The following is a 27,752-nucleotide window of genomic DNA, read 5'->3' on the forward strand; positions in this document are numbered from 1 at the left end:
CAAACTTTGTTTATTTTTATGTAACTCACCCTAAGGGGATAGGGACAATGTGAGAACTTTATTGTCCAAGCCAGAGGTGGCAATTCCAGACAACTTTTCTTATTCTCTTTGATCCAATTCCAGAATTGAGTCTGGGCATTTTAGTGTAAGTCAAAGAAAAAATATGAACATAAGGAACATAGAGAAAACAATATTTCAGTGCTAGTAAATAGTGTGCTTTCTCCAAATAAAACCATAAAATGCTATGTGACTTTCCACTGTAAAACAATCACTACTAAAGCCATCTATGTTATCAATACATTTTGCATCAAGTACCTCTGTGTAATGGTAAGTGCAGAGAGAATAGGTCAGGGTTGATAGCGCTAAGAGAAAAATATAAACCAAAGACAAATACTCAGCAACATTTGTTCTTTACTACATTGAGTAGAGGCTATATATCAAAATAGTAGGATATGGGGTAAATGCAGGAACTGAAGGTTTTTGTTTTTGTTTTCTGTTTTGTTTTTGTTTTTAAGCAGACAGCCAAGAAATGACCAGAAAGAAATTTAAAACACCAACTACACAAAGATGTGCTAAAAGAGGACATTCGTGAAAAAAGGTGGAACCCCCATCTCAGGCCATCCATGTTCCTAAATTCAAGGAGGTAGGATTGGTGGTTTAATAAGCTGATTCATACATCATACTCATGTATACAGGCATACTTCTAAATAAATTATTTAATTCACCTGTATATTTTTGAAACCAAATGAGGCCTCATCTTTTTAACTAGTTGTTTGTTTTTGTAAAATCTTAAAGCCTTGATGAACTAAAATCACTTTAATCCCAAATGAATTGCACTGAAGAATTTGCTATTGATCTCTAGGCATAAACTGACACTAACAGCACCCCTTCCTAAATGTCCTGGGGAAGAAAATAAGTTTATAAAGGTATTTCACAGGTATTAAATGATATGATTGTAATATGTATCTCTATAGAAAAATATGCTTCATATTTCTGCCCTAAAACACATTGTAACAGATTATGTTAACAGTCTTGGTTATACAAGTTATTTGGGAAGTTAAAAAAAAACCATGCTCTCATCTGCAAGGGAAATACAATGACCAGGCTTATATAAGAGATTTTTCATCAGTCCATGTGGAAACTAAAGCCAGCCAGTGAAGTTTCAAAGGAAATATAAGCTGAATGTGAAGACTACTCCCAATGGAAGTCATATGAGGTCTCAAGGAGAGAACATTTTTTCAGTACCAGACTAAAAGAAAAAAAAGTGATAGGTCAGAAACATTCAATTAAGATGTGAATACCAGGAAGCAGCAAATCATATGACTGAATAGAAACCTTATTGTCTGGAATCTTACCACAGAACCAAATGTTACTATTGGAAAAACATTCCAAACAGAGGTTGACATCAAAATCTCCCCTTCCTCTACTGAAACTGTCAAAGAATTAAATGCTACATAAGGAACACTCATCTTTGAAGCTGACAGCAAGGAATTTTGTACCTGCCTCAAAGAAAAATATATCTCAACTGAATTACTTTGAAAAAAGAGAAGAACACTATTTATTTCTCTCAAGGACTCCTTAGCATCAGAATCAATTTCTAGGTAATTTCTCTAGAGACCACTTGTCCTCGTTCTAAAGGACTGCCCTTACAGGGAGATATGGGGTCAAAGGAGTAGGAGCATGACAGGCCTCCAGCTGAAGAAGACAAATACCAGGTCACACAGGACATAGGCCACCTATGCTCAGGGCTTCCATGTAGCCAATTTAAATTAAAATATGCCAAGTGGAATCAAAGGTTTTCTTTCATTTCCAGGTTTACTTTTTGACTGGTTTGTCCAATTACAGAAAACTTTCTCAATGCCTACCTTACTCTTGTCCTTGCCCAACTCAACAAGAAAAATCAATATGGCAATTACATATTTTGGGAATAGGTAAAGGTACTATGAGGTAAGTATAAAAGGAAAGAAAATGTCCTCCTCATGCCTAAAATGTGTATTTCCTAAAGCTAGCACTGTTACCTGCTATCCATGGGAGTGAACCCAAATTTCCTCAACTCTTTAGGCCTTAGAATTTGACCTATGATTTAGGGATTAAACAAGCATTTAGTTAAAAAGAATAAAAGGAAGAATGAAATAATAAGTACCCTTATAGCATTTATCATAGTGCCTTACCCATTTGTAGTGCTCAATGAATGTTTCTTATAATAATGCAGAGGATGCTTGTCAAGTAGATTTACTTATAGAGCTACAGGCTATATTAGGTGACCTCAAGTCTAGCTTCTCCCATCCTGTAAGGTCAACTCTCCCTCATTCTTCCGTCTCCCATCAGAAGCCAGGGTCCAAAACTTTTCTCACTGTGGGTGTTGCCTTCTGCCATGCTCCCTGGCCAAGGTGTTCCAAATGCTTGACACTCCAACCCTCAGAATGTCCACAGTCTCCTGTCCTTAATTCCTCCATTCTCACCTCTGGGTGTTTAAGAACACATTTGCCATAGATAGGGCAGGAAGCTACTGCCGAAGTATCTTCATGAGATACAGCTGAGAACGAAGGACATGGTTGGGCACCATCCCACCATAGATTCAGAAGAGGGAGAATTCAGTAGTGTAGAAATAATATCCAACCTGATAGTCTTTAATGTCTGTGTCTACATATGATTGCAAGGGCTGTAACAATAAGAAAACAAAGAGAAGGAAGTTGAAGATGGTAATGGTAAAAGGTACAAGGTTACAAGGGACAAGCAGAGGCCATTCATTCTGGTTATTGATATTGTTAAAAAGCAATCGGGTGAGAAAAGACCCAAAAATAGATTTGCTCTCTGTAGCTTTTAACAAATTACAGCCATTCATTGTGAGCTGTTTATCTTTATGCCTAATTATCATCCAAAAGAAGCATAATTATGAGTATTGTTTAATATTAAAATCATAGAACCAGAAGTTTTAAGCTTAAAAAGACTTTTGAGATCATATAGGTCAAGCCACTCCTTTCACAGACAGGGAGTTTGAAACTCCTCAGGCAGATGGAATCCTGACTCCCAGCCCAGAGCTTGGTCCTTGCTGGCTACTGGCCTGCATGGGAGCTTATCTACCTTTGCAGTAAATGTAAAATTTGATCAATGTAAAACTCTAAACTGCATACTATCTCTTGTTTTACAACAGAAATAGCTTTTGAACCCTGACTTTAATATTAATTTTCAGTTGTTAGTAAATCATTCAAGTAGAAGTGTTTTTCAGGAAATAGTAACTCTGGAGTAATACAGACTGAGAAATATCGATTTGGGGCAGGGATATGTGCCTACAGATAAGCTGTAGAAATAGGCTTGTGGAAAAATACAAGAGTATTAAGAAAACCAACATAACACAAATAAAGCTTTAAAAATGTACTACTTTATCATGAAATTCATCATTGTCTCGAGATAAAGAGAAGCTTTGACAGTTACATAAACTATGTAAATTACCTACCCAAATAGGAAAGCTTATTCCTAATCACGTCCCAGAGAGATCCCATGAAATCCCACACATCTCTCTCATAGCTCCAAGTGAAGACCCTTTTAATTCTCTTCCACCTCCCCAACCTGGGCCTACCTTATGCGAGGTAAACCCTTCATACAGTATAATTTGAGCAAAAAATGCTTCTTAAAAATTTTTTTCCTCTACTAGTTATTATTTTCTACAAAAAAAAAAATGTATACCTAGAAAATTCTTACACGTATAGCAATACCTGGGTGGGGGAGGGGCACTCATACATGGATTAAGTCCTGAGGGTCCTTCAGAGGATGGGATTAAGACAGGTGCATTTTGACAGGAAAACTCTAGGATGGGAAAAGAAAACTGATGCCTGGGGAAGAGGTGACTATGTTTATGTCTGCTGGTAGATACAGGACATTATCTGTTCAGGGGTTAGAAACAAATATGGGCTATTTTGCAGTTGTACCAATTGCTACCTCAGTTTCTAACATTCCCACACATTTCTAAGTAATGACCACCAGGGGGTTTTATCCCAGTCATCTTTCCTAACACTTACCTACTTTGGAGCCTCATTAGAGTCAACAGTTTTCTAAGGAATGTATTTATTCGGAATATATATTTAAAAACTGAAAATAGTCCGCACCTTCCACGCTGTCTGGATCAATATACAGACTCAAAGACTCAACTAAACATTTAAAACCCTGTCTGACTGATTAGGAACATGGGTCACAGGTACTAGAGAAGCACAACTCTTTTGTCCCATCATGGTCATCTCTCTTCTATGAGTGTGTTCCTATTTCCTGACATTATGTGTCATCCTATTGTAATCAGGTTGTATTATGAATCAATTTTAAGTTACAGAAAAATCTAAAAGCAGAAAAAAGGCACTTACAATTTCACCAACCCCAACCTGTTAGTATTTCACAGAATTTTCACATTTGCCTGTATACAGACATACTTTTCCCATAGTTGAAGAGAGAGTGCACATACAATAGTGGTTTTAGCTTTTTCAACTTGAATATATATCATATGTGCACATACAATATCTTCATACTTACCACCTTAATTACTGTTAAGGTATAATAATTTATTTTATAATATTGAATGAATAAGTTACAACTTTTCGCTGTATAAGCTTACAGGCATCAATGCATTAAGCTTCTTCATACATATAACATTTTACTTGTTCTGGATTATTTCCTTAGGATAAATTCCTAGAACAGCATATTGACTCTCAGAATTTTGTATGTAGGGCAGTGTCTATGAAGCATATGTAATATAACAACAAAAGATAACATAATATAGGTTATATAAATATATTTATTTGGAAAGTATAATCATATATTCTAACTACAACATTGTCATATTTTTAACCTCTTCCAAAGTTTTACTAGAAATTTGTTGGGCAGATAAAATATATTATGCTCACTTTGTTAAAGATGGCGCTGCCCATGTGTAAGCCCATTGCCCAGGTGATAATATATATTAGTTGCCCTTCTTACTTGGATTGGGCATGATTATATTAATATGTGTTGGGGCAGGGCTTTCACACCAAAAGGTTTTAAAAGGAAGAGACATCACGTTGTTCCGGGGGAAGAATGATTATGTTCTAGGAGGAGCCCATGTTTGAGGAGAGCAGAAAAAGGCCACATGGAGTAGAGGAGAGGCAGCCAAGATGGCAGAGTGCTGAGGGAGAAGTCAGTTTGTGCAGAGTTTGTGCAGAGAGAAGGAGATGGGGAACAGGGGGTGAATAAGGCTGGTGAGGTAGAAACCTTTGTTCTAGGAACTTGGATAAGTCAGTGGCTTTGGGAGCCCTGAATGGAAAGGGAAGTGTTTTCCCACTGTGTGTATTTCTTGCCCGCTGGGTGCAAGCTAGGATAAAGATGATGGCCCACCAGTTCTTGGCTTCGTTGTTTCATTACTGTCTGTCTGAATCAAATACGAACCTGCATGGGCCAGGTAGCTGTGATGGTGGCCGTGGCTACTGGCCATACAAAAATATTTTTCCAAACTTTTAAAAGAGTCACTTATTTAATCAAGGAATCAAACAAAATTTGAGGAAAAACTATCACCAAACTTCAGTATTAAGAGTTCATTTAGAATTTGAAGGCAAATTTCATGTAACACAGCTAATTTTGGGAAGCCACATAAACTCTCTGACTTTCAATTTTCTCGTTAATAACAATAAATTATCTAAATCCCCTGTTTGCTTTTAGCTCTCTATTCATATGTATTATTATTTTATGACTATCAAATAGACACATGCTATATGTTATGTCTTATCACAATAGATGCCAAGTAAATACTATGCTCCCCACCAAATGGCAAATAGTAGAATAGTTAGGTAAATGAAAATGAAAGGACAAATTTAAATATGTACTTTTGAGTTAAGTACAAAGAAACACAATTAGTTAAAATGTCTATATAAATCTAGCCTAGCAAATCTCTTAAATGGATGTGAGATTAGAAACTAGCAACAGATGGCAACATACTTTGCACAAAGCCAATTTCTCTATAACCTTGACATTCTGAAAGGTCTCCAAAGAAGAAAAATCCAAAAGGCTCTTAGCTGGGATTGTCCTCAAGACAGATGAAGGTAATGGGTTTGTGTCAAAGAAAGAAGATGAGATCGATGTTCTACAAGCTTTTTCCCCCAGGTGCAAGGACATTTTGCCATCAGACATCTAGAATAAATCTTCGAGTGACTGAGAGGACAGATTGAAAAATATATTGGCAGAATGAACAGGTAGGTGATGAAGGCCCAACTCACATATCATTTGAGTGAAGAGTTGTTAGGCGGTTAAAGTGCGCCCTGGACAAAGAAGCAGGATTCCAACATCATTTCTGCACCCACAGATCAGAACCACACCCGACCAGTGAATGAACGCAAAATATAAGTTTCAGTCAAAGACTCTCAAAGCACAATTTACCGCAATATTGAGAATCATAATAAAGAGTACATGACATGGAAGACATTAAAACAACTTAATAGGAAATATTTTTTTTTTTCAAACTGTAAGTAAAACTTGGTATCATCTTAAAGTTTCCCCGGTGCTCATTGGGTCACTAACCTTTGTCAACTTGTCAGGATACAGGATAAAAGATCAAAAGGTGTGAGCTCCCTTTTCACTGATTCAAATAAAATGTTATTTATGAACTACTAGAGGCTTTCTTAGCTCTAAATACCAAATCTTATGAGTCAAAATTTGAAAATTCTGAGGATGATTTGAAATCTGCTCATTCTACAAAATCTGTTAGTTCTGTCTCCCCTTTTATCCACTCAACTATTCATTTATTTACTGATTTGAGTGATAAGCTTGAAAGACCATCTACTATGTGCTTAGCAAAGGATTTACTCCTAGAAAGTTTGGGATTTACTCCCAGAAAATGACTGCTTAGAGGAATTACTGTCCTCTTCATAAATACATTTATCCTCAGGCAGCCTGAGACTTCTCCATTGGAACTTAGAGGCTGAAAGGAAGTGAGAAAGTTTAGGATTAATATTTGGTTTCTGACATTCAAACAAGGACTGTTCAGCAAGACAATCTACTGGAGAGCCAGGCTCTGTGAAGAGAGGATTTTCTAAAATTTTTCTCATTTATCAACATCTGAAGCTGGTGAATTTAATCATAATGTTTTACATAATGGATTTCCCAGGAGCACAAGAAGGGGAAGTAAAATAAAATCGCATCCTTTCAAGCTCTGAAGAGTTCTGGGAAAAGAAAGACAAAGGAATGGGGACCCACAGCAGGGAAGGTAGAGGAAGTAGGGCCACAAGAATGAGTCTGGACCACTCCTCCCAGTGCGCTGTTCCACATAAAACTCCCAGCCCTGGCCTCCTTTCTGACTCAATAAGAGAAACCTGAGCAATAAATTAGTATCCACTGTCAATTACAAGGAGGCCCTAAAAAACCTCAAAAAGGTGTGTCAGCTCCTTCGAGCCAATGGATTTCTGGACTCTAAAAGCAGTCCCATTTATTCCAGTTCCTTGTTCTCCAAAAATAGCAAACCACCTGCTAAATGTGTAACTGCTGAGCATGACTGCAAATACGGTCCCATATTCAAAGTCTGGACTGCAAAACAAAGGGGCTGTACACACTGCAGATTTTTCTGTAGAAAAACAATGTTCATCCAGGTGACTCAGGTTTTGTCATCTTATTATGCCATCAGTTTAAAACTGGTGAAATATTTAAAGTCATCAAGGAATGTGCAGTGTAGGTACACAGTAATGCCTGATGGAGGAAAAGTGTTAGAATGAGCTGGTCTAATCTTAAAATCCCTTTCAATGTAACAATATGAATATACATTATATAAACTTTCTCAAGATGAGAAGGCAAAATTTGGGTTAATTTGGAAGCTATCAGTTTTACAAGGTAAGCTGTGATGAGGAAGGGAAGGTGACCTAAGAAGACAGTCAGAAGGGAGGTTAACCCTGACAGATACAACCATCCGCTGACCTGGAAGAGGAGAATGTGGGTGCGAAGGAGACCAGAGTATACTTTATTCACCACCCTTAAGCAGAGTCAGAGAACCAGACAGTTTCATTAACGGCAAAATTCAAATGCATTTCACTCACAGTAATTTACATATTTATAAGTTAGAGATATTGGCACTTATAAATTATAAAGCAGAAGAGTCATTAAAACCTTTAAAAAAGTTATTCCTAATGGCTTTTCGGCCAAATGGTTCAGCCAAAAACCTAGAAAGATCTTACACATGCAATATGCTGGTATACTACTTATTAACAATGGAGCCAGTATAAAAAAAGACATTTCAATGTTCTTTACTAAATGGCAATAAATGTCTTTGGCATTTGGGATGCCCAATGATGCTGGGAACACCAAGGGATTCCCAGCTCAACAGAAAAACTTATTCAGTGATGATTTCTCTAATGACTACAAAACCCTGCTCCCTCTCTCTGCAAATCTGTTAGACTCAAATCTGAAACAAGGAGATAGAGTCAGAGCTATTGCAGTTGGATTGGCCTACACTTGTTAGCTTTGGCATATTCCATCAATACATTTATTTGCCGTTCAGCTTCTTCTCTGTACTCATTTATAACTTCTTATTCCTCTCAAGCTGTCACATCCCAAGGGTACAAATCCCTCTCATTCTTCAGGACTCAAAGGCCACTTCCTGCATAATGAATGGTTTCTCATCCTGTACACGAACAGCAAATTGCTCATACCTCTGTTTATACCATTATTTTAATCAGTCTTGACTTCACTGGTTTCAGGGTTTGGCAGTTCCTTTTTGTTTAAGAGGACTCTGTACATAGTAGCTGTTCACTAAGTGTATCTTACTTCAAAATGCTATAATAAAATACCATAGACTGGGTGGCTTAAACAATAGAAATTTATTTCTCAAATAGAGGCAAAAAGTCCAAGAAGCGATCTGATTATTGGAGAGGGCCCTCCTTCTGGTTTAGAAACAGCTGCCTCCATAATCTTAGATGGCAGAGAAACAGCAAGCTCTCCCATCTCTTTCTCTTCTTATAGGGGCACCTTCCCATCATGGAGATTCCACCCTCATGACCTCATGTAACCCTATTTACCTCCCAAGGGCCCCACCTCTAAATGTCATAATATTTGGGTATAGGACTTCATATGAATTTGAGAGAGACCCAACTTTCAGTCTATAACAAAGTGTTAGTGATAGATACATGAATTCCAAACTGTCATCTTGATGCTCATCTGTCAGACCTCACCCTTACTGGACTATCGCCCCTGAGACAGAAGAATTCCAAGAAGCTGGCAAGCCCCCCAAGGAGGAGCATTCTGGACATACCAGCCTCAGTATCTCCTCAGGCTCTCTCAAACACTATATAATTTGCCCCTAGTCTGTAACCAGTGCTCTTCTCCCCGGGAGAAGTGCCTGGCAGGGTTCCTTTCTTCCTTTCAATAAATTCTGGCCTTTCAGAATCCCATGGATTCCAACAGTTAGCTAACTTGAATAAAAATTAATCACCCTTGTAGGGCGTCAGCTGGGCGTGTGGATGTCCTGGGTTCCATTCCCAGTCAGGGCACACAGGAGAAGCACACATCTGCTTCTCCACCCCTCCCCTATCATTTCACTCTCTCTCTTCCCCCACCCCACTCTCTTCATCTCCCCTCTTGCAGCCAAGGCTCGATTAGAGAGAGTTGGCCTCGGATACTGAGGTTGGCTCCATGGCTTCTGCCTCAGGCGCTAAAAAAGGGGGAAATGGCTCTGGTTGCAAGGAAGCAGATGGGCAGAGCATCGCTCCCTAGCGGGCTTGCCGGGTAGATCCCCAGCGGGAGCATATGGGAGTCTCTGTCTGCCTTCCCTACTCTCACTAAAATAAAATACATTTAAAAAATTACCTTTATTGGCCCTGGCCGGTTGGCACAGTGGTAGAGCGTCAGTCTGGTGTGCAGGGGTCCCGGGTTCGATTCCCGGCCAGGGCACACAGGAGAAGCGCCCATCTGCTTCTCCACCCCTCCCCCTCTCCTTCCTCTCTGTCTCTCTCTTCCCCTCCCGCAGCGAGGCTCCATTGGAGCAAAGATGGCCCGGGCGCTGGGGATGGCTCCTTGGCCTCTGCCCCAGGCGCTAGAGTGGCTCTGGTCGCGACAGAGCGACGCCCCGGAGGGGCAGAGCATCGCCCCCTGGTGGGCAGAGCGTCGCCCCTGGTGGGCGTGCCGGGTGGATCCCGGTCGGGCGCATGGGGGAGTCTGTCTGTCTCTCCCCGTTTCCAGCTTCGGAAAAATACAAAAAAAAAAAAAATTACCTTAATTGTATGCTCCTATCATTGCAAAAAACTCTTAAGACACTTTTGAGACAAAGTCTAAAATGAAAATATTTTGTTTTTCACTTGTTCTAAAAGTTAGCTATTCTCATATCTAGACTTTAGTCCATCTCCCTATAGTTTCTATTTTTTTCACCAATGAATTAAACTGAATCCTATTTTATCAGCATGCATCAGTATTTCAGTGTCCTTTGATGTCAGTGACCTCATCCCTAGCAGTGTGAAAAAAATACAAAAGTGCATAACTTCCTTCACTTAGAATGGATCTTATCAAATGTTACACAGAAGCACGTTATTCTAACATTATTTAAATTCACACTTTTCAGAAAACAAGCCTCTTTCTTTTTGTTACAGACGTGATGGCACAGACTTGCATTTACAAAGAATTACTCTATACAGTGTCATTCAAATGTGATATTTTATTTAAAATATTATCTAATTTTTTACAATCCCTGTAATAGGTCACCTTACCTTATTTTATTTAAGGACACTGTAAGATGGTTTTTCATCTTCCAGTGAGAAACAGGCTCAGAAGAGGTAAAATAAGCTGTTCAGTGTTGCCCAGCCAATCCAAGACAAGACAAGATGTTATCTGTCCAATATATATTTAGCTCAGAAGCCCATATATATTAACTACACCGTGTAGTCTTTTCAAATCACATCCCTAAACATTGAAGCGGAACTAAAATATATTGAACACCTCCTATATGTCATGTGTTTATTAAATGAGAAAGGTTCTACAAAAGTTTAATAAGTGGGGGTTGGGGGAAACATTTTGTCATTTCAAAGCAGTGTGCAATTTATACCTACAAAAAAGTAGAATTTGATTTCTACTTTGGAACATGATTTTTATCTGTTTGTTTAATATCTGTAATCTCACTGATGACTTAGGAAAATCCTATAAGAAAGATTCATCATTATTACTTTTGTCAGAACATAATAATGCTTATGTCAAAAAGTAGTAGTGGGGCTACTATGAATAATATATTCATATTCTCAATGCTTAGGCACACAACATATGCACTTTTATTAAAAGTCTTAGTCTTCAGGTTATAGGTAGGAAACTTGTCTGTCAGGGTCAGCAGCTTTTACATTCTGACACAGCTCTCACAAGGTAGAATTAAGAGCCAGATAAATATTCCTGGTTACAATGCCTATGACCTGGAATCCCCTCCAGTGTCAGTTCCTGAGGGCTTCCCTATTTTACAGTGAACATGGGAAAACTGAACAGGCATATGTCCTTAACCTACCTAAAAGTAAAGGAATAAACTCGGCTCCTGTGGGATGCCATCCACTCTTGTAAATCAAGATATAGAATCAGTAGAATGTACGTTAAACTAAAAACTAAACTCCCTTTAAAATGACAATAAGCCCTGGCCGGTTGGCTCAGCGGTAGAGCGTCGGCCTAGCGTGCGGAGGACCCGGGTTCGATTCCCGGCCAGGGCACACAGGAGAAGCGCCCATTTGCTTCTCCACCCCTCCGCCGCGCTTTCCTCTCTGTCTCTCTCTTCCCCTCCCGCAGCCAAGGCTCCATTGGAGCAAAGATGGCCCGGGCGCTGGGGATGGCTCTGTGGCCTCTGCCTCAGGCGCTAGAGTGGCTCTGGTCGCAACATGGCGACGCCCAGGATGGGCAGAGCATCGCCCCCTGGTGGGCAGAGCGTCGCCCCTGGTGGGCATGCCGGGTGGATCCCGGTCGGGCGCATGCGGGAGTCTGTCTGACTGTCTCTCCCCGTTTCCAGCTTCAGAGAAATGAAAAAAAATAAAAAATAAAAATAAAATAAAATAAAATGACAATAAAAAATGTGCTGATTGCTCTGGAAAAACCATGCCTACTCACAAGGAAAGCGATGATTCATTTGAGTCCAGCCTCATTTGGAATTGTACATACCACCAAATGCCAGGGCTGGCTCTTTGGTTTGACAGGCATGGCTTGTATAATCTCAACATCCTTTAGGAAATATCAATATTTCCATTTACTGGGAGCCCCGATCAACTTCCTCCTCTGTCTCCTCTGTTTCATTAACAGCTGAGGCCCACTTAATCTTCTCCTCAGAACCCCAATATCTCTATTAACATCACATCCTGGGTCTCAACCTTTCTGCATGGCTATGCGAAGCCCTCCTTCTGTGCCAATTGTGCCCTGGACATAAACCTAGTTACCATTTCATCTATCTTCCTAGGCACCATTTGAATTTAGGAAGGTTAACCCTACTTTCCAAACTAAATGAACTGTAAGGGTATGTAATATTTTTTCTTTCAGTTTTATTTTGTATTTGTTTCAGGTGTATGGCTTAGTGGTTAGAAAACCACAAGCTTTGCATACTGTTCTCTATGTATGGTGCCAGTTGGGGTACTGGGAATATCGAGGGGAGCACTATGTAAAGCTTTGTTTTACAACCGCCTGTTGGTGGACTGGTCTGCCCAATTTCATGTGGGTTCACAAGAGTTAACCACCCTGATGTTGTATAAAGATTATAGAACCAATGGTCTTAGTCTAATTTATTTATGCTCATGGTGATTTCTGCCTTAGCAGTCCACGAAATAATTTTCCTATTTCCAGGGTCCCCAAGTATAAGACAGTTGAAAACCACCAATATAAAAGAAATTTAATTTATAAGCTAAGATTGGATATATTTCTAGGAGTGCCCCACATTTATTTCCTTGAAAAGTATACAAATTTCTTACTTAGGCCAGTCTGAGCATTCAATTACCTGGGACAAAGATGAAAGAAACACATCTATGAAATGCATTTCTTCAGAAGAGGGACTTAGAAACTAATGATAGGAAAACACCACAGCTAATTCGTATGTTCATCCAAGCTTGAAAAACACAACAGAAGTAATTTAACTACACATAAAATATTTATGTTAAAAGAATGCTTTTGCAAGTATAATTATAATTGCAAATTTATCTATATTTTTCACTGCCAACTTTTCAACAATTACAACCATATTTTTAAATCATCTTCATTTTCTCCTTTTAGCAACGTTGGCATAAACCTCCAACATGGGCCTTCTGTTTTAACAAAAGAGTTAGTAACATGGCAGGTTTGGTATTGTTTTGGGTCACAGTACAAGGACAAGTTGTTATCAACAGGCTCCACATAATTTCTTGTGCTCCTCAGATGTCTCCCAGCAACTGACCTGACCTGGCTCAAAATTAGCTTGAGCAATTTGACAGGATAACAACACCTGCCTTGGAACTACACCTACGCATTTCCTTTGTGAAACATAATGTGCTCAAAGAATACAGTAAACCGGGGCATTTTGACCTAATGAAGATATAGTCACAAAATATAAGATAGCTTATTAAAATCACGGGGAGTGCCTGAAAGCAATAAAACAAATTCAAGATTTATGAAGACGTATTATAAAGAAAGCTTTATTATAAAATATTGACATTAAGAATGTATTTAGAGAGTTCTTTACATAGGTTGATATTTTTTTCCCCATTTGACTGAGGTCATTAAGAAAGCATTCAAAGAAAAAAAAAAGAAAAAACTTACACTTGAATTCTACAGTATAGTCATGTTTCTTTTTCTGTGTGTAAAAGTAACCTAAATAGAATGTGGAATACTGGGTGACTTATGTCCCTTATAGTGCTAAATAAATGTGCAATGACTGAATAAATGAATAGTAATATAGCCACAGAGAAGAGCAATTAGCATGAATGGTTAAAATTATCATTATTTTACAATATTAAACATGACATTAAAATAGCTTATGAAGTTTTAAAGCTGCAAAGGGTCTACTCTTTTAAAACATGAAACCCATGTTGCATATCTGCACTATTTACCATTTTCCCTTACTTCTCAAATGTCTGTTATCCCATTTACCTAATTTCCTGCTTTTCTCTAATATCTCATCCCTGATTTCTGCTTTCTTTGCAGTCACTTGCTTCTCACTCTCTATATACTGACCCACTGTAGTTACCATTTCTAGTTCTCTTCATTTCTTGGTGTAAATCCAGATTTCTATCTGGTATCAAACAGTTTGAGGTGAAATCATTTCTCTTGTCCACTAGATACACTGAATCACAAGGTATATCTAAAGCTGTCATTGGCCACCATGTGAAGCCGGAAAATGGGGCTATCCCAGGGGTAGCAGAGCCCACTATTATATTGTGGTTGTAACCTTTGAGCTCTATATTGAGTTGCACCCAAAGATAGATTCAGTCCTAGACCACTGATGCTCAAATTTTATTATGCATCAGAGCAACCCAGGAGGGCTTGTTAAAGCTGATGGCTGAGCCCCTCAGTCGGACTTTCTCGTTTAGTAAATCGGGTTGGGGCTTCAGAAATTGTATTTCTTACAAGACCCCAATTGATGTTGGCTCAAGAACCACATTTTGGAAACTGCTGTCCTTAAATTTCAATTTAGTGATTTTTAAAGCATATTTGGGTTCAGTTTTCTATTACTTAGACCCTCCAAAAATGTCCTACCCAGTGCACCTAAGTATCTGAGGCACACCCACCACAAAATAAGCCTAAATTACTCTATCTTATTTAGTATTAATACATTTAAAGTTATGAAGGGAAGTCATAAGAAAATTATTACACAGAATTAATAGATTTCATAGCATACTTAGGATTTTTACCTACTTCATGATATACTATAATTAAATTTCATACCATCTTGTAATATACTATTGGAGGTACACACACACACACACATATACAAAAACAGACACACGAAAGTAATACTTAGATTTATTTTCCTTAGGAAAAAAAAGTTAAGTTTCTGGTATTTTCATAAGGAATTTCATCACTGATTACTTTAAATTGAAGTTATTTTTACATAGTGAATATAATTAAGGCACATTTTATTTTATTTTGAGTACAGTAAAAATAACACTATATTCAAGAGTTGTAACTAGTGTTTGATTAACATACAACCTATAATTTAATTTCTCATTCCTCTTTCACAACTCTAATGATAAATGGTTACCTATAGCTAAAGAGTCAAAGTGTCCTAGACATCCCAATAAAAATAAATATGCATTTAAATAACTAGAAACTTATCTGGATGTGATATATGAGAGAAGATGAGTTAAGCTCAGGAGTTGTTAACTTCTAAAACACCTTTTCTGCTCCTAGAACATGCTAATCATGTGATAAATTGGCAAAGAAGGCAAAAATTGGCAGCTGATATATTCTTTGGCCACCACTGGGCCACCTTTAGAGGGCTGTATTATGAACTCCATATATCTTCCTCTACTCTCTGGGGTGGGAGATATTCGAATGAGAAAAGGTACCAGAGCTTAGCACCAGAGCAGGGCAGGGGGTCTCTACATAAGCATGGACTTAATCCTTTCATTTCAAATCATGAATAGACCCCAAGTGTCTCTATGGTAAGGGTGAGAGGTTGTAGAACTCAACTATAGGAAAACCGATATGACCATAACAGTTCACATTTTCTCATTAAGTCTTGCCCCTACTTCCTCAGTCCAGGTTCTAACCCCTGTCATTTCCATCATATAACAATGTAATTAGCATTATTCCTTCCCTTTTGTTTCTATGGTCAACAACATCATTCAGAATCTTATTAGTTTTCACTCTTGGCTATTATAAAAAGCTTTCTCATTGTTCTCTCTATTTAAAGACTTTTCTCTTTCCACTTATCCTAAGATCAACATCCCTGAAACCTCTATCTGAAAAAGCAAATTCGCTGCTCACCATTACCTGCCAAGAACCGTTCAGAGTCACTTTTTGGCTTTGAAAAGCTTCCTATAAGCTGCTCCCACTTATCTCTGCAGGCTTCTCTCAGATAACCCCTCAGAAAGAAGCCATTGACTGAAACAAGCAAGATTACGTCCCAAGGTGCTTCACCTTCAAATTTTGCTTATTTTCACCCTCTAACTAAAATGCCAAACCTTTCATATCCACTAGTTAATATCTTACTCATCTTCAAAACAGCTCAAACTCCTCATGTGTGAGGTACTTTGTACCTCTTTTACTGCAGTGTACTAAAATTTAAACCTACTATGACATTTTCCAAGAAAAATCATCATCTTTAATTTTTATAACCCCTAAAGCTACCAATGCAGGGTCTGATCCATAGCAGTTGCTTAATAAATAGCTGGTGATTGAACAAATGATATAATAATTGTACACATACCCTACCAATATGTACATCTCTTATTTTATATTTATATATAAGTCCTTGGATCTTCATATATGAGAAAGCAGTTCATTTTCAGAATTTCAACTCTTAAAAATGGTGACTACTTTATACAACCTTTCTAATAATTATACACATATTTTTGTCAAAAATATTTATACTTGTATGGACTGCCAATAAAACTAAGCATTTTAAATTTCATAATCAAGCAAATGTTATGAAAAATTAGTCCCTAAAGAACCTAGAATTCTCATTAGAAGACAGGAAATATATTGTAAATTTAGTTAATTAACAACATAGAAAGAAGTGTTGTCAATTAGCTTGCAGTGATTGGCCAACGAATAGTTGTGTTGACAGCTCACATAATTTAAAACTGCCTACATTCTCCTTTACTATAAACTAAATTAAATTTTATTGCTTAAAATCAGAAAAACAAATCTAAATACCAAATATGTAGACTGATTTCAATGTTTTCTTGAAATTCACAGAAGATAAAAAAAATTCAAAAGTAGCTTATTAAAGAAACCAAACATATTATCTACATAAAATATCTTTTTTTTTTTTCCTCTTTATTTTTCTGAAGCTGGAAACGGGGAAAGACAGTCAGACAGACTCCCGCATGCGCCCGACCGGGATCCACCCGGCACGCCCATCAGGGGCGAAGCTCATAAAATATCTTTTTAAGGTAGAAAAAGAATAAAAATTAAAGGGAGTAATTTAACAAAAGGTAGATAAATAGCTTACTGAATGTGCATATAAAAAAATTATTGAACCTGTCTCATGACATGTATCAATAATTTGGTTTTCACCAAACTGCTGTTTTACAGAATTTAGAACATGCATTTATACAAAGATTAGTTGGAAGGTGCCATCAAATGACAGTGAGTAAATGCAAGTACAGTAGAGATGAACACTTGCCCTTTCACCCATAGAACATCAAGTCTATATTTAGAAAATTCATTTTTTTAAGATTGAGATGAATTCCCTCTTGTATATAAGCTCTGGATATATTTTTAGTTTTAGTTTTCTTGCCCCCTCATAAAAACTTTCAGGATGCCAATATAATTTTTTATGTAATTAATTTAGTTACACTTAAAAACAAAATATATTTACCTCCAAAATAAATTTAAGTGTCAGTTAGATATTTACAATCACATCAATCAACTAATTTCACCAAAGAGCCACCATATTTGAATGTCTATGTTAAATCTTGTGGCTGATAGAATTATTGCTGTCAACAACTTAACTCCCTTCTGCCATGCCACCTTGCAGAGTACAAGAAGAAGGCAGAGGACAGATATCAGGATGGGCCATGTGGTTCCTTTTGCCTAATGGTATTTCCATATAAAGTACAGGTTAAACAAAGATCTAAGAAACATCAAGTATTTCCTCTCATGTCACGACCAAAAGAATGACACACCCAACTTCAAGGCATTAAGTAAACTCTTGTGACAATTCAATCAAAATTATTCAGTTTTCTGTGGGCACCTTTCTCCCCTCACTGTGCATTTGTGTTCATTGGCATCACTTTATTCCCAAAAATACTATACATATATTAAAAATTACATGTATTTGAATTTCTAGATTTTATATTACAAATAGTCTTTCTATAGCACAAAAGATAATCTTTAATATGATTGATACATAATAGCCAAATATGTAATATACAAAATAACACTGGTTAATATTCATGAAATTAATAAATGTATATATTTGACTCTCTTACTAGGAAAATCAAAGGTCATGGAAGAGTTTCTCCCATTGTTGACTCTGGAGAATCTTTATTTGGATAATAATTGGTGCTAAATGCAATCACTCTAAAAATTTTAGTTATAGCAGAGAAAAATGCTCTTTGTTGGGACGACAAGTAATTTAAGTTCCAGTGATTTCTGTTATCTGAACTTCTTTTGACGCTAAATGAATAAGGTGTTCTTCTGCCCACTATTTGAGTTTTGTTGTGCACTTCTCCGACATAAGACAGAAAAACAAGGGTCCAAATCTACTTTCCCATGAAAAAAATCAACATAATGTATATTTTTAAATGTAAAAATGAGGTTCCTAAAAGTATGTCCTCATTTCAGGACTTCAAATTCATGAAAATATTTTCCCTAAATATGAGATTTCTTTTTCTTTTTTAAGATTTTATTTACTTATTTTAGAGAGGAGGAAGAGAGAGAGAGAAAGGGGAGAAAAACAGGAAGCATCAACTTCTATATGTGCCTTGACCAAGCAAGCCTAGGGTTTCGAACTAGCAACCTCAGCATCAATACTTTATCCACTGTGTCACCAAGGTCAGGCAAACAAGCGATTTCAGAACAACTTTAATATGCCTGAAGAGAAGCCATCCTAGAATTACTTAGTATGATAGTTGGAGAATAATAATTTTGACTACCTCTTAACAGTTGTATAATAATTAAAATGTTATATGTACAAAAGTATATATTTTCCAGCAAAGCATACTCAAATATAAGCAGATATTTTCCTATTATTTTTTGTGTCTCTAACGCAGCATTCATTTTAAGGTTCAAATTCATGCAAGCAGCAACTGAGATGTCTATCTGGTGCATAGCTAATAAATCAAATATTTTCTTTCTTGAAACAAATGAATTATTTTCATGTCAAAACCATTCTTGGAGTTTATATAAATAATGGTATTGACCAAGAAAGCAACGAAAAAAGTCTGTAAGTTGTCATTTTGTTTTGGCAAGGAAAATACTTAAATGGACAAGTCACCTTGTTTAGAAAAATAATCAGTTTTGTTTAATAATTTGTACAGCACAAAGGGATACCTTTGGAAGTGTAGTAGTAAACAATTAAGAACTACATTTACCATGTTTTGATTTTCTGATGTCGGCTCCTTACCACCACAATTGACTAAATCACAAATGTACAGTTAATGCTTTGCCAAAAGAGAAGTTTATAAGCAAAACCAAAACTCACTGGCCTCTTTTTAAAAATATTTTTAGCCTGTCATTCCCTAGGAAGTATGCAGATACAATAATAAAACAGGAAACTAGAGTGGGAAACTTTCACTTGGAATAATTTGATATCTGAACTAGGGATTATGTACAGTTAAGATGATAGGGCTCTTGGCATAGAAAATTATCTTACCTCACAAGTTAGGTCTGGAGTGACACAAGGTCAAGTCAGTGAGCAACCTGATAAAAGGTCTTATTTTTCTTTTCCCTTTACAAAGCTGTCATTCTTCTACCCAGCCTTAAGTAAGACGATTTAGAGCTGACAGAAGAATGAGTTCTATTACAAAATATAGTTTCTTATTTGCCAGGAAATGTGATCCTTGAAGAGACAAAGCACTCTTTTCCAAAGAAAATGAGATCTGCAACCTTCTTGCAGCTTTCTATCCTTATCAATATAAGAGTTAATGGAATATAACTTGAGAATTTACCTGGGTGGGGGCCTAAAAATGTCATGGAAAATCCCGTGGTACTCTCAACACCAGTAATACTACACTTCTCCTCTTCTCAGATGTGTCTCCTGAACATGAATCCCACACCAGTTTTGAAATCTAAATTTCTCTATGAAAAAAGGCTTCAGATTTCCCAGTTCCACCTGATTTGACGTTTCCCTCTGATGTAAACCTAGAAAAAGATGCAGTATAGAAGGAAAAACACTTTTGGAGAGTAAGTAAGTATTTTAGGACCAAGTATAAAGCTAGGGTAAGAGAGGTGCATCATAAATAAACATAGTAATTCAAATAACCTACTAATCACTTCTATGTTTTGACATTACTACTATCCTTATTTGATACTATTATTGTCCCCATTTCATAGATAAGAAAATGGAAGCTGTACATTTTTGAGTAACTCACTCCACAGTTGGCAAGTGATAATGTCAAGCACTGAACCTAGACAACTGCTGGGCTGTACATCACTCTTCATGATCTCTACCAGAAACCCAATGCTCCTTACAAGCAACAGTGTAGGAGAGACTAGGGCCAGGGCAAATCATTAGATTATGAGGATAAACTCTGAAAAAAAGAAAGGACTCAATACTTGCATCCTGAATGTAGCATAAGAACAGCCAGGTGTTAACAAAGTTGGAACCTCTCTTCCTCACCATTCACACATCACGGCATCCCTCTTGTACGTTACAGTATGGTGGCTGTGTTTGGAAGAACAAGGGCCTCAAAGATGTCCACATCCTTGTTCACAGAATTGGTAAATATGTTATCTTACATAGCAAAGGAGACTTTGTTGATGTGATTAAGATTACGGATCTTCAGATAGGAAGAGTATACTGAACTATCTGGTTGGGCCATATCTAATCACACGAGTGTTTATAGTGCAGCGCATTTCCAGGCGTGAGAGAGGACATGACAATGGAAGAAGCTCAGAGAGATGGCATCATGAGAAGGATCTGACATCTGTTTCTGAGATGTAGGGGTGTACATTCAAGGACCCAAGAGAGGCATCTAGGAAATCAGGAAGATTTCCCCAGCTGAAAGCCAGCAAGGAAACAAAGGACATCAGCCTATAATCACATACAACTAAGTCTTCTCAACATTGAATTCCAATGAAATGGATTCTTTCTGAGAATCTCCAGAAAGGAAGAAAACCAGCCAACACCTTAGCTTGGGGGACCCCCCACTAGACATCTCACATATAAAACTGTAAGAAAATACCTTTATGTTGTTTAAGTCACCAGGTTTGTGGTAATTTGTTATAGCAGCAATAATAAAATTACAAGAGAAAGAACTTGGAAATGTCTTGTCTTCCTTCATAGCTCCTCAGACAGGAATTCTTCAGACAAAGGACCATATCTGGGATCTCTGGTTCTATGATATTAATCATCTACCTCCAAACACTGAGCATCATGGGTCATAGGTCAGATTTAACAATCTGAGTCTGAGGCCCAGAGAGCTGAGCATTTTTTTTCCCCTGCAAGGGTTATGATACCAAGAGACATCAGTGTCAGCTTTAGCATCATGTCTCAAAATATGTTGAAGAAGTTTGAGAACTTTATGAAGGAGGTTTATGCTTTGCAAATTTAAAAATTATAACAAATAATTCTGCTCCCATATGTTCCCCTCTTTCTGGAGAAACTTTACTTCAAAAAATAACTGCTGAACTTATCACACTGACACTATTTGATCTACATCCCATAATATTATAAATATGCTCCTCTGGGCTATTAAGGCATGGAAATGACTTAGCCCAAAGCCAACATATTTTGGTCTCTATGGTGGAGCTGCAGAGTGGTTTCCAAATAAAGCAGTACAGTTGAGAGAAAATGGTGTGCAGAACTGGCACTTTCCTGGGGATGAAAACCTTTCAATTTTATCTGTCACTTGGGGTAAGACAAGATACATTTACCTAAAATGGATGACCCTAGGGGAGTGGAGCTCAAACAAGAGGCTTGCATGAAGTGAGTTGAGTTATTCATGGGTGACTCCTGAATGTGTTCTACAAAACTACAGGAAATATTAGGACCACGATGAAAACCATGTAAGGTGAAAATCAGAGTCTGTCTGTTCAACACCTTCTTTTACTGGGGATGGTGTTAAAGAGCAGGTTTCAACAGTGTTTAAAGTTCATCCATTCTAACTATGGTCTCTCCTGGTGGACTACAATTTTTTTTTTAGTTTATTAATTTCTAGATACAGACAAAAAGAGAGAGAGAGAAATATCGATTTGTTGTTCCACTTATTTCATGCATTCATTGATTGGCTCTTGTATGTGCCCTGACCAGGGATCAAACCCATAACTTTGGTGTATCAGAATGATGATGCTCTAACCAACTGAACTACCCAGCCAGGGAGATTGGACTATAATTTAAACTTAGTTCTTGCCTATCAAGTGTCTACCCCCAATCTGCTGTGCCCTCAGGCACCACATTTCTTTTCATGAGTTCAAACACTAATCGTGGTTCCCAAGTTCAATCACTTCATGGCTCCTACAGCCTGTATAACATCCAGATTTAAAGTCCTATACAATATGTTCATTTCTAACTCTCTTTTTGTTTTTTTTAAAGAGAAAGGTTTATTATGTAATGTTGGTCAGTACTTTTTTTTTAAGTTTATTTATTCATTTTATTAGAGAGGAGAGGGAGAGACACACACAGAGAGAGAGAGAGAGAGAGAGAGGAGAGACAGAGAGAGAGAAGGGGGGAGGAGCTGGAAGCATCAACTCCCATATGTGCCTTGACCAGGCAAGCCCAGGGTTTTGAACCGGCGACCTCAGCATTTCCAGGTCAACGCTTTATCCACTGCGCCACCACAGGTCAGGCCATTTCTAACTCTCGATATATCTTCTACCACTTTCCCACAGCCCTAAGATCCAGCCAAGCCAAACACAGAACCCTCATTATTCCCTCAAAACACCTTCATACTTCTTGCCTTTAAATATTTCCTTGAACTTTTTTTCACTCAGAATTCCAACAGTCTACCTTTTGGATTAAAAACCTCCCTAAACTTAAAGATGTAAGTCCTACCACATCCTCAAGAACTTCTAACCACAATACCACAATATTTAATTTCTGCCTTAAAGAAACCCTCATAAAAAGTTGTAGAAATTATATTCTGCATTGCATTATGAGTATTTGGTATTTCTCTTGACCTCCTTACTCAATAGAAAGTTCTCCTCACCTTTATATCCCCTTCAACAGCAGAGATACAATACTTCATACGTGTTTGTTAAATTGAATTCAGTTAGCTCTTCCCAGTTATTAAAACTGAAATTCTTTTAAGTGAGATATATATATATATATATATATATATATATATATATATATATATATATATATATATATCAAAAGTGATTAAAGAAGATTTTCAAGAAACCAATATTTTATTTAAGTGAAATCATAGCTGTTCAGGGGGCTTTCCAGGGATGCCTAGTAATAGTAACTACAAGTTTGTTTTTATGTAACCAAACATTTTACTCTTCTCCAAGACATATTTCACCAAAATTAGGTTACTCATTATTAGACCATAACATCCACAGGAACAACTGCTGGGCCAAGCTTTATGCCACTGAATTCTAAGGAAGATGCATGTGACAACAAGTGGACACTGGAAGAAACAGACCACTAGTGACCTTGTAAACGTAATTACTTTCAACTAGCTCAAACTAAAATAAGTATGTTTCTTGTGATTCACAGTATTAGAATCCCAATGGACTTAATTTTAAAAGGGCATGGTGTATCTAATACAGCTGCTCTGAGGCTGAGCCAAAATAGCTATCCTTGCTCAACCTTTTGAGCTTTGGATCAATAACAACCGGCCCAGACTATGCTAAGAAAATGCAATTGCTTTTACTAAGTCAACTGCCCACAAATAAAAAGCTAATCTATCTATCATCTATCTATCTATCTATCTATCTATCTATCTATCTATCTATTATCTATCTATAATATCTATCTATCTATTTATCTATCTATTATCTATCTATCTAATCTATCTATTCATCTATCCCTCCACCCATCCATCCATCCATCTACCTATCCAAACTAGTTCACTTTTTATGCATTGCTGGATTAATATTATGCTATATACATCTACATATCTGTAAAGTGGGATAATAACTGTGCTATACCACTTTACAGATGATGAAATCAAGTTTACGTAGCTGCTGCCCAAGTTCACACAGCCAATTTAAATCCTGGAAAATTTCCTCCAGAACCCAAAGTCTTAACCATTCTAGAAAATACAGACAGGGGCTTATCAGAGAGGTGAAGACTCAGGTGCACATAAAAACATAAAAAATTATCTGCTATGTTTCTAAATGATTAGCTAGCTACAATATTGAAAGTACTTTTTGAAGATGAAGTTGAGCAGCTAAATTTAAAGCACAGAAGCAGTGGCCAAGTTGGCCAGGCAGCACAATGGGCTGTGTGGAAGGATGTCCTCATTGACCAGGCAAACACAGAACATTTGCAGGGGCAGATTCTGCACCAGGTCCTGGAGCATAGACTTCCAAGGGTTTCAGTCAGGAGGATGAGAATGGAAAACAAACACAGTTATTTCATGAAGAGAAGCAGTTTGCCTTCTCCAAGAACGCACACATAAGCCAACAAAACCATGGGTGACTCAGTGCTGCATTTTGTATCAGGAAGGAAGGAATGCAGTGACTAAGATGTTAAGGGTAAACAGCACATCACTTTCCATGGGGGATAAACAAGAGCACCGTATATCACAGCACTCCCTCTGTGTAATTTTAACGAGAAGAACCAGAGAAGCTTCCTCAATTAGAGAAGTTTTATCTAATGACCCCCATATCTAATTTCACTGGCTGAAGATTGCATCTCACCTCATCTTTCCCAATGAAAGAACAGCACAAAACACCCTTTCAAAAATGTATTCAGAACTCATGATATTGAAGAGGCCTTGCCAGAAGCAACAAAATCCAGGGAAGCGAGGTAGAGGTTAAATTTGAAATGAAATGTTAGATAATACTTAGCTTTCAGACCAAAGGGCTGCCCTTAATACGACAGTTTTGGGGAGGGATAAAGTTAAAATAACAAGTTGTGGCAATTACTATTTTTAAAGGGTTCAGCTGTAGCCTTCACAGGATAAACAAACCACGTAGAAGCACCTGTGCCCCTATGAATTACTTACGTGACTATTTTTTTCCACTGCCAAACAGCCCCATGTATTAAGTATTCAGTCTGTGCTCTTCTGGGCCCAGTTGCCAAGAAAAAAAAATTGCTGTAAACCCATTCTTGATCTCTGTATGTTAGTGTTGGACCCTTTATTCTTAGCTACATTGTGGGTAAATAAGTTGTGATTTTTTTTCCCTACAAATATGCCAAACTCTGGGTGGAATGCATTGTGTTGTCTTTTTACTAATAGAATGCCTGTGTCATTCACAATGACCTTGGCCTTAAGTAAATGGGATTTTTAGGTGAAATTGGTAGAAGTCGGGGTGTTCTCTAAGAAATACCTTGACACTTTACAAAATCAGGGCCTAAATCACTCCTTAAAAATGTGCAAGGAAATGAATTTATCTTCGCTCCACCCTTACAAAATACCAAGTTTCACTGCAGCTAGAAATTTTAAGCAACTAAAACAATACAAAAGTGATCGCTTCCAAGTAAATATAAGCTTGTGTATTTTTTCCTTGTCACAGTTCCTGATATGCACTTACATCTGTGAACTATATCTTAAGTTGTGAGGGCAATCCAGAGTTCAAAAACACAAACTGCCCCCCAGAATTTAGGACAATAATATTTCCCCATATTGCCTTAGTAAAAATAAAAGGCGGGCTTATTTCTGCAAATATTATGATTAAAGTTAGTGTTTGGGGTCGAGGAGCTCAGCAAAATAACTCCGTTGGTGAGAATATTGGGAGGTTTAGTTTGTAATAAGAAACTAAAATAAAGACAAATGAGATTTATAATTAAGTAAATGAATTTTACAAATATTATTTCTACTTAATAATTGACAAATATTATTTCCTTCTAGGGTGAAGGAAAGTGTTACAATATATGATTCCAGAATTGACGAGCTACAGAATACCTTCGCTGATGGCAACAGTGTCCTTCATGGATATGTGAGCCGAGGTCTGGCCCTAACCTTCTCTCCCCGGGCAAACCGCAGCAACCCCAGCAGGCAGTGTTTCCCAGCTGCCTGGGCGCAGGTGTGTCACAGAAGGAGACAGCGTCTTTCCTTACCTGCACAGGTCTTCCCATCGTAGGTCTCGCACACCCACTCGTGGCACTCACACAGAGGCCCGAAGTACACGCCCGGCTCACTCACATGACAGATGCAGACCCCGCAATCACACCGGCCCCTGCCGTGGCACAGAGCGCTCCCTGGGGGCTGCCCCGGCGCCCGGCACCGGCGCTCGGACTCAGTTCGGGACAGCCTGCACGTGGACCCGGGCCCACTTCTGCATGGGGAGACAAACCACAGAGGGGCCATGGTCAAGCACAGACACTGTTCCTACTGCTCAGAGCCCAAGTTTCCCTCCAACGTCCACCCAGATGGAGACATAGATGTCCTACCTAAAGTCATACATTTCCCTGGGGGCCAGTTCCCTCTAGAAGTCTGTGTTAGCCTAGGCAAGTGGCACCACCCACAGGCTATCACCTGAGAAATGACCATAACCAAAATGTCTAGTGATGACCTGCCCATCAAGGAATAGGACCCTCTTCCAATTGGACAGAGGTGATACAGCCCTGCTCTGTGAAATTGTGTCCCTGAATCTTATATGTACATTTAGGTTAAATACAAATTAATCCAAAGTATGACACTTAGCCAACTTTTCAGTTCTTTTTGAAAAGTCCCATTACTAACTATCTGATGGCCAGGGGCAGTTATTTTATGAAAAAGAAGAGATGACTACATAGAAAGAGCTATACATGCTATGAGCAGAGGGTAAAACGCTTTGTAAAGTTGCACTAAGCAGTGCTTATAAACATTATAAACTATACTTTTTAAAAGTTGAGCTTTGCAGTGTGCCTCAAAATCGCTTTAAGAATATCATACAAAATGTAATACAAGCCTATGAAATAATTCAGCTTTATAGCTACGAAAACATATAGATGCACATAGATGGAACCACCTTTAATTCATGGCAGAAATCCTCCTGATATGTATAAGCATAGGGAAAAAATTATTTATTTGTTCGGTGATTCAATTTTTCCAAAGTACAAGCAAAAGGCAACACACCGCATAGATAAAAAGAACAGGAACAGGTTGAAAACAGTTTATCCTGTGTCCAACTTCGCTAACTGCTGTTGGCTTAGGGCAGCCATCCTGCTTGAGCCTTGCCACACAAAGCAGGGCAGGTCTGTCCCGAATAACAAACCAAACTTACCTCAGAGATGGCGAGAAGCTTTGAGGAACAGCTGACAGCCCCGCGAAGAGGAGGGAGGACGCCAGCAGCAAGAAGTTCCTGAAGCCTGCGGGACGCATGCTGAGCTCCAGGGCTGTGGAGGCGAGCTGTGCTTCTGCAAGGTGGGGCTCACGGGGGGTGGGGGGGGGTCTGCGCTGCCGGAGGGCGAGGTGCCACCAGCAGACCGCCGGGCAGACGGACCCACAGACCCTCAGCGGCGCAGGTCCCGGGCTCTACCCCGAGCTGCAAGTGCGTTGATGAGCTGCCTGTGAGGATTTGGGCAGAGGCAGCGCTCTGGGCGGGGTGCTGGTGCCAAACCCCTCAAGTGGAGAGTCCAGGCAGGGAAGTAATTAGAAACAGTTGTACAAGCAGATGGGTTATTTTGACATGAAAAAAGAAATGTCCTGTTCACAGATTTGAGAAATCGTTTCTTTCTTCAAGTACAGGCCACAGAAATATTTGACTGCACTATGTTTGGGCTGGCTAATATTGAAGGGATAGATAAAATAATATGCAAGATATGAGGGTAAGGGGGAGGCTGGGGATGTCAGCTCGAACAGTTGGGTAAGGACCATCACATGCCTTTTCAGAAGATACACTATTTGGGGCAT

The 27,752-nt window shown here is 38.3% G+C and overlaps 1 protein-coding gene across 1 annotated transcript in view; it reads right to left on the reverse strand.

Annotated features, from left to right (window-relative positions):
• The window catches only part of ITGBL1 (integrin subunit beta like 1), a 227,064-nt gene extending 199,663 nt beyond the window's left edge, over window positions 1-27,401 (reverse strand). Inside the window, exons 1-2 of the mRNA XM_066380600.1 lie at window positions 27,124-27,401; window positions 25,976-26,193 (exon numbers count right to left, since the gene is read on the reverse strand). Of these exons, the coding sequence (XP_066236697.1) occupies window positions 25,976-26,193; window positions 27,124-27,221 (316 nt within the window). The 5' untranslated portion in view covers window positions 27,222-27,401. The remainder of the gene's footprint in view (window positions 1-25,975; window positions 26,194-27,123) is intronic.
• Between the last annotated feature and the right edge of the window lie 351 nt (window positions 27,402-27,752).

The sequence above is a fragment of the Saccopteryx leptura genome, chromosome 4 (assembly GCF_036850995.1).
Source record: "Saccopteryx leptura isolate mSacLep1 chromosome 4, mSacLep1_pri_phased_curated, whole genome shotgun sequence".
Lineage (NCBI taxonomy): Eukaryota > Metazoa > Chordata > Mammalia > Chiroptera > Emballonuridae > Saccopteryx > Saccopteryx leptura.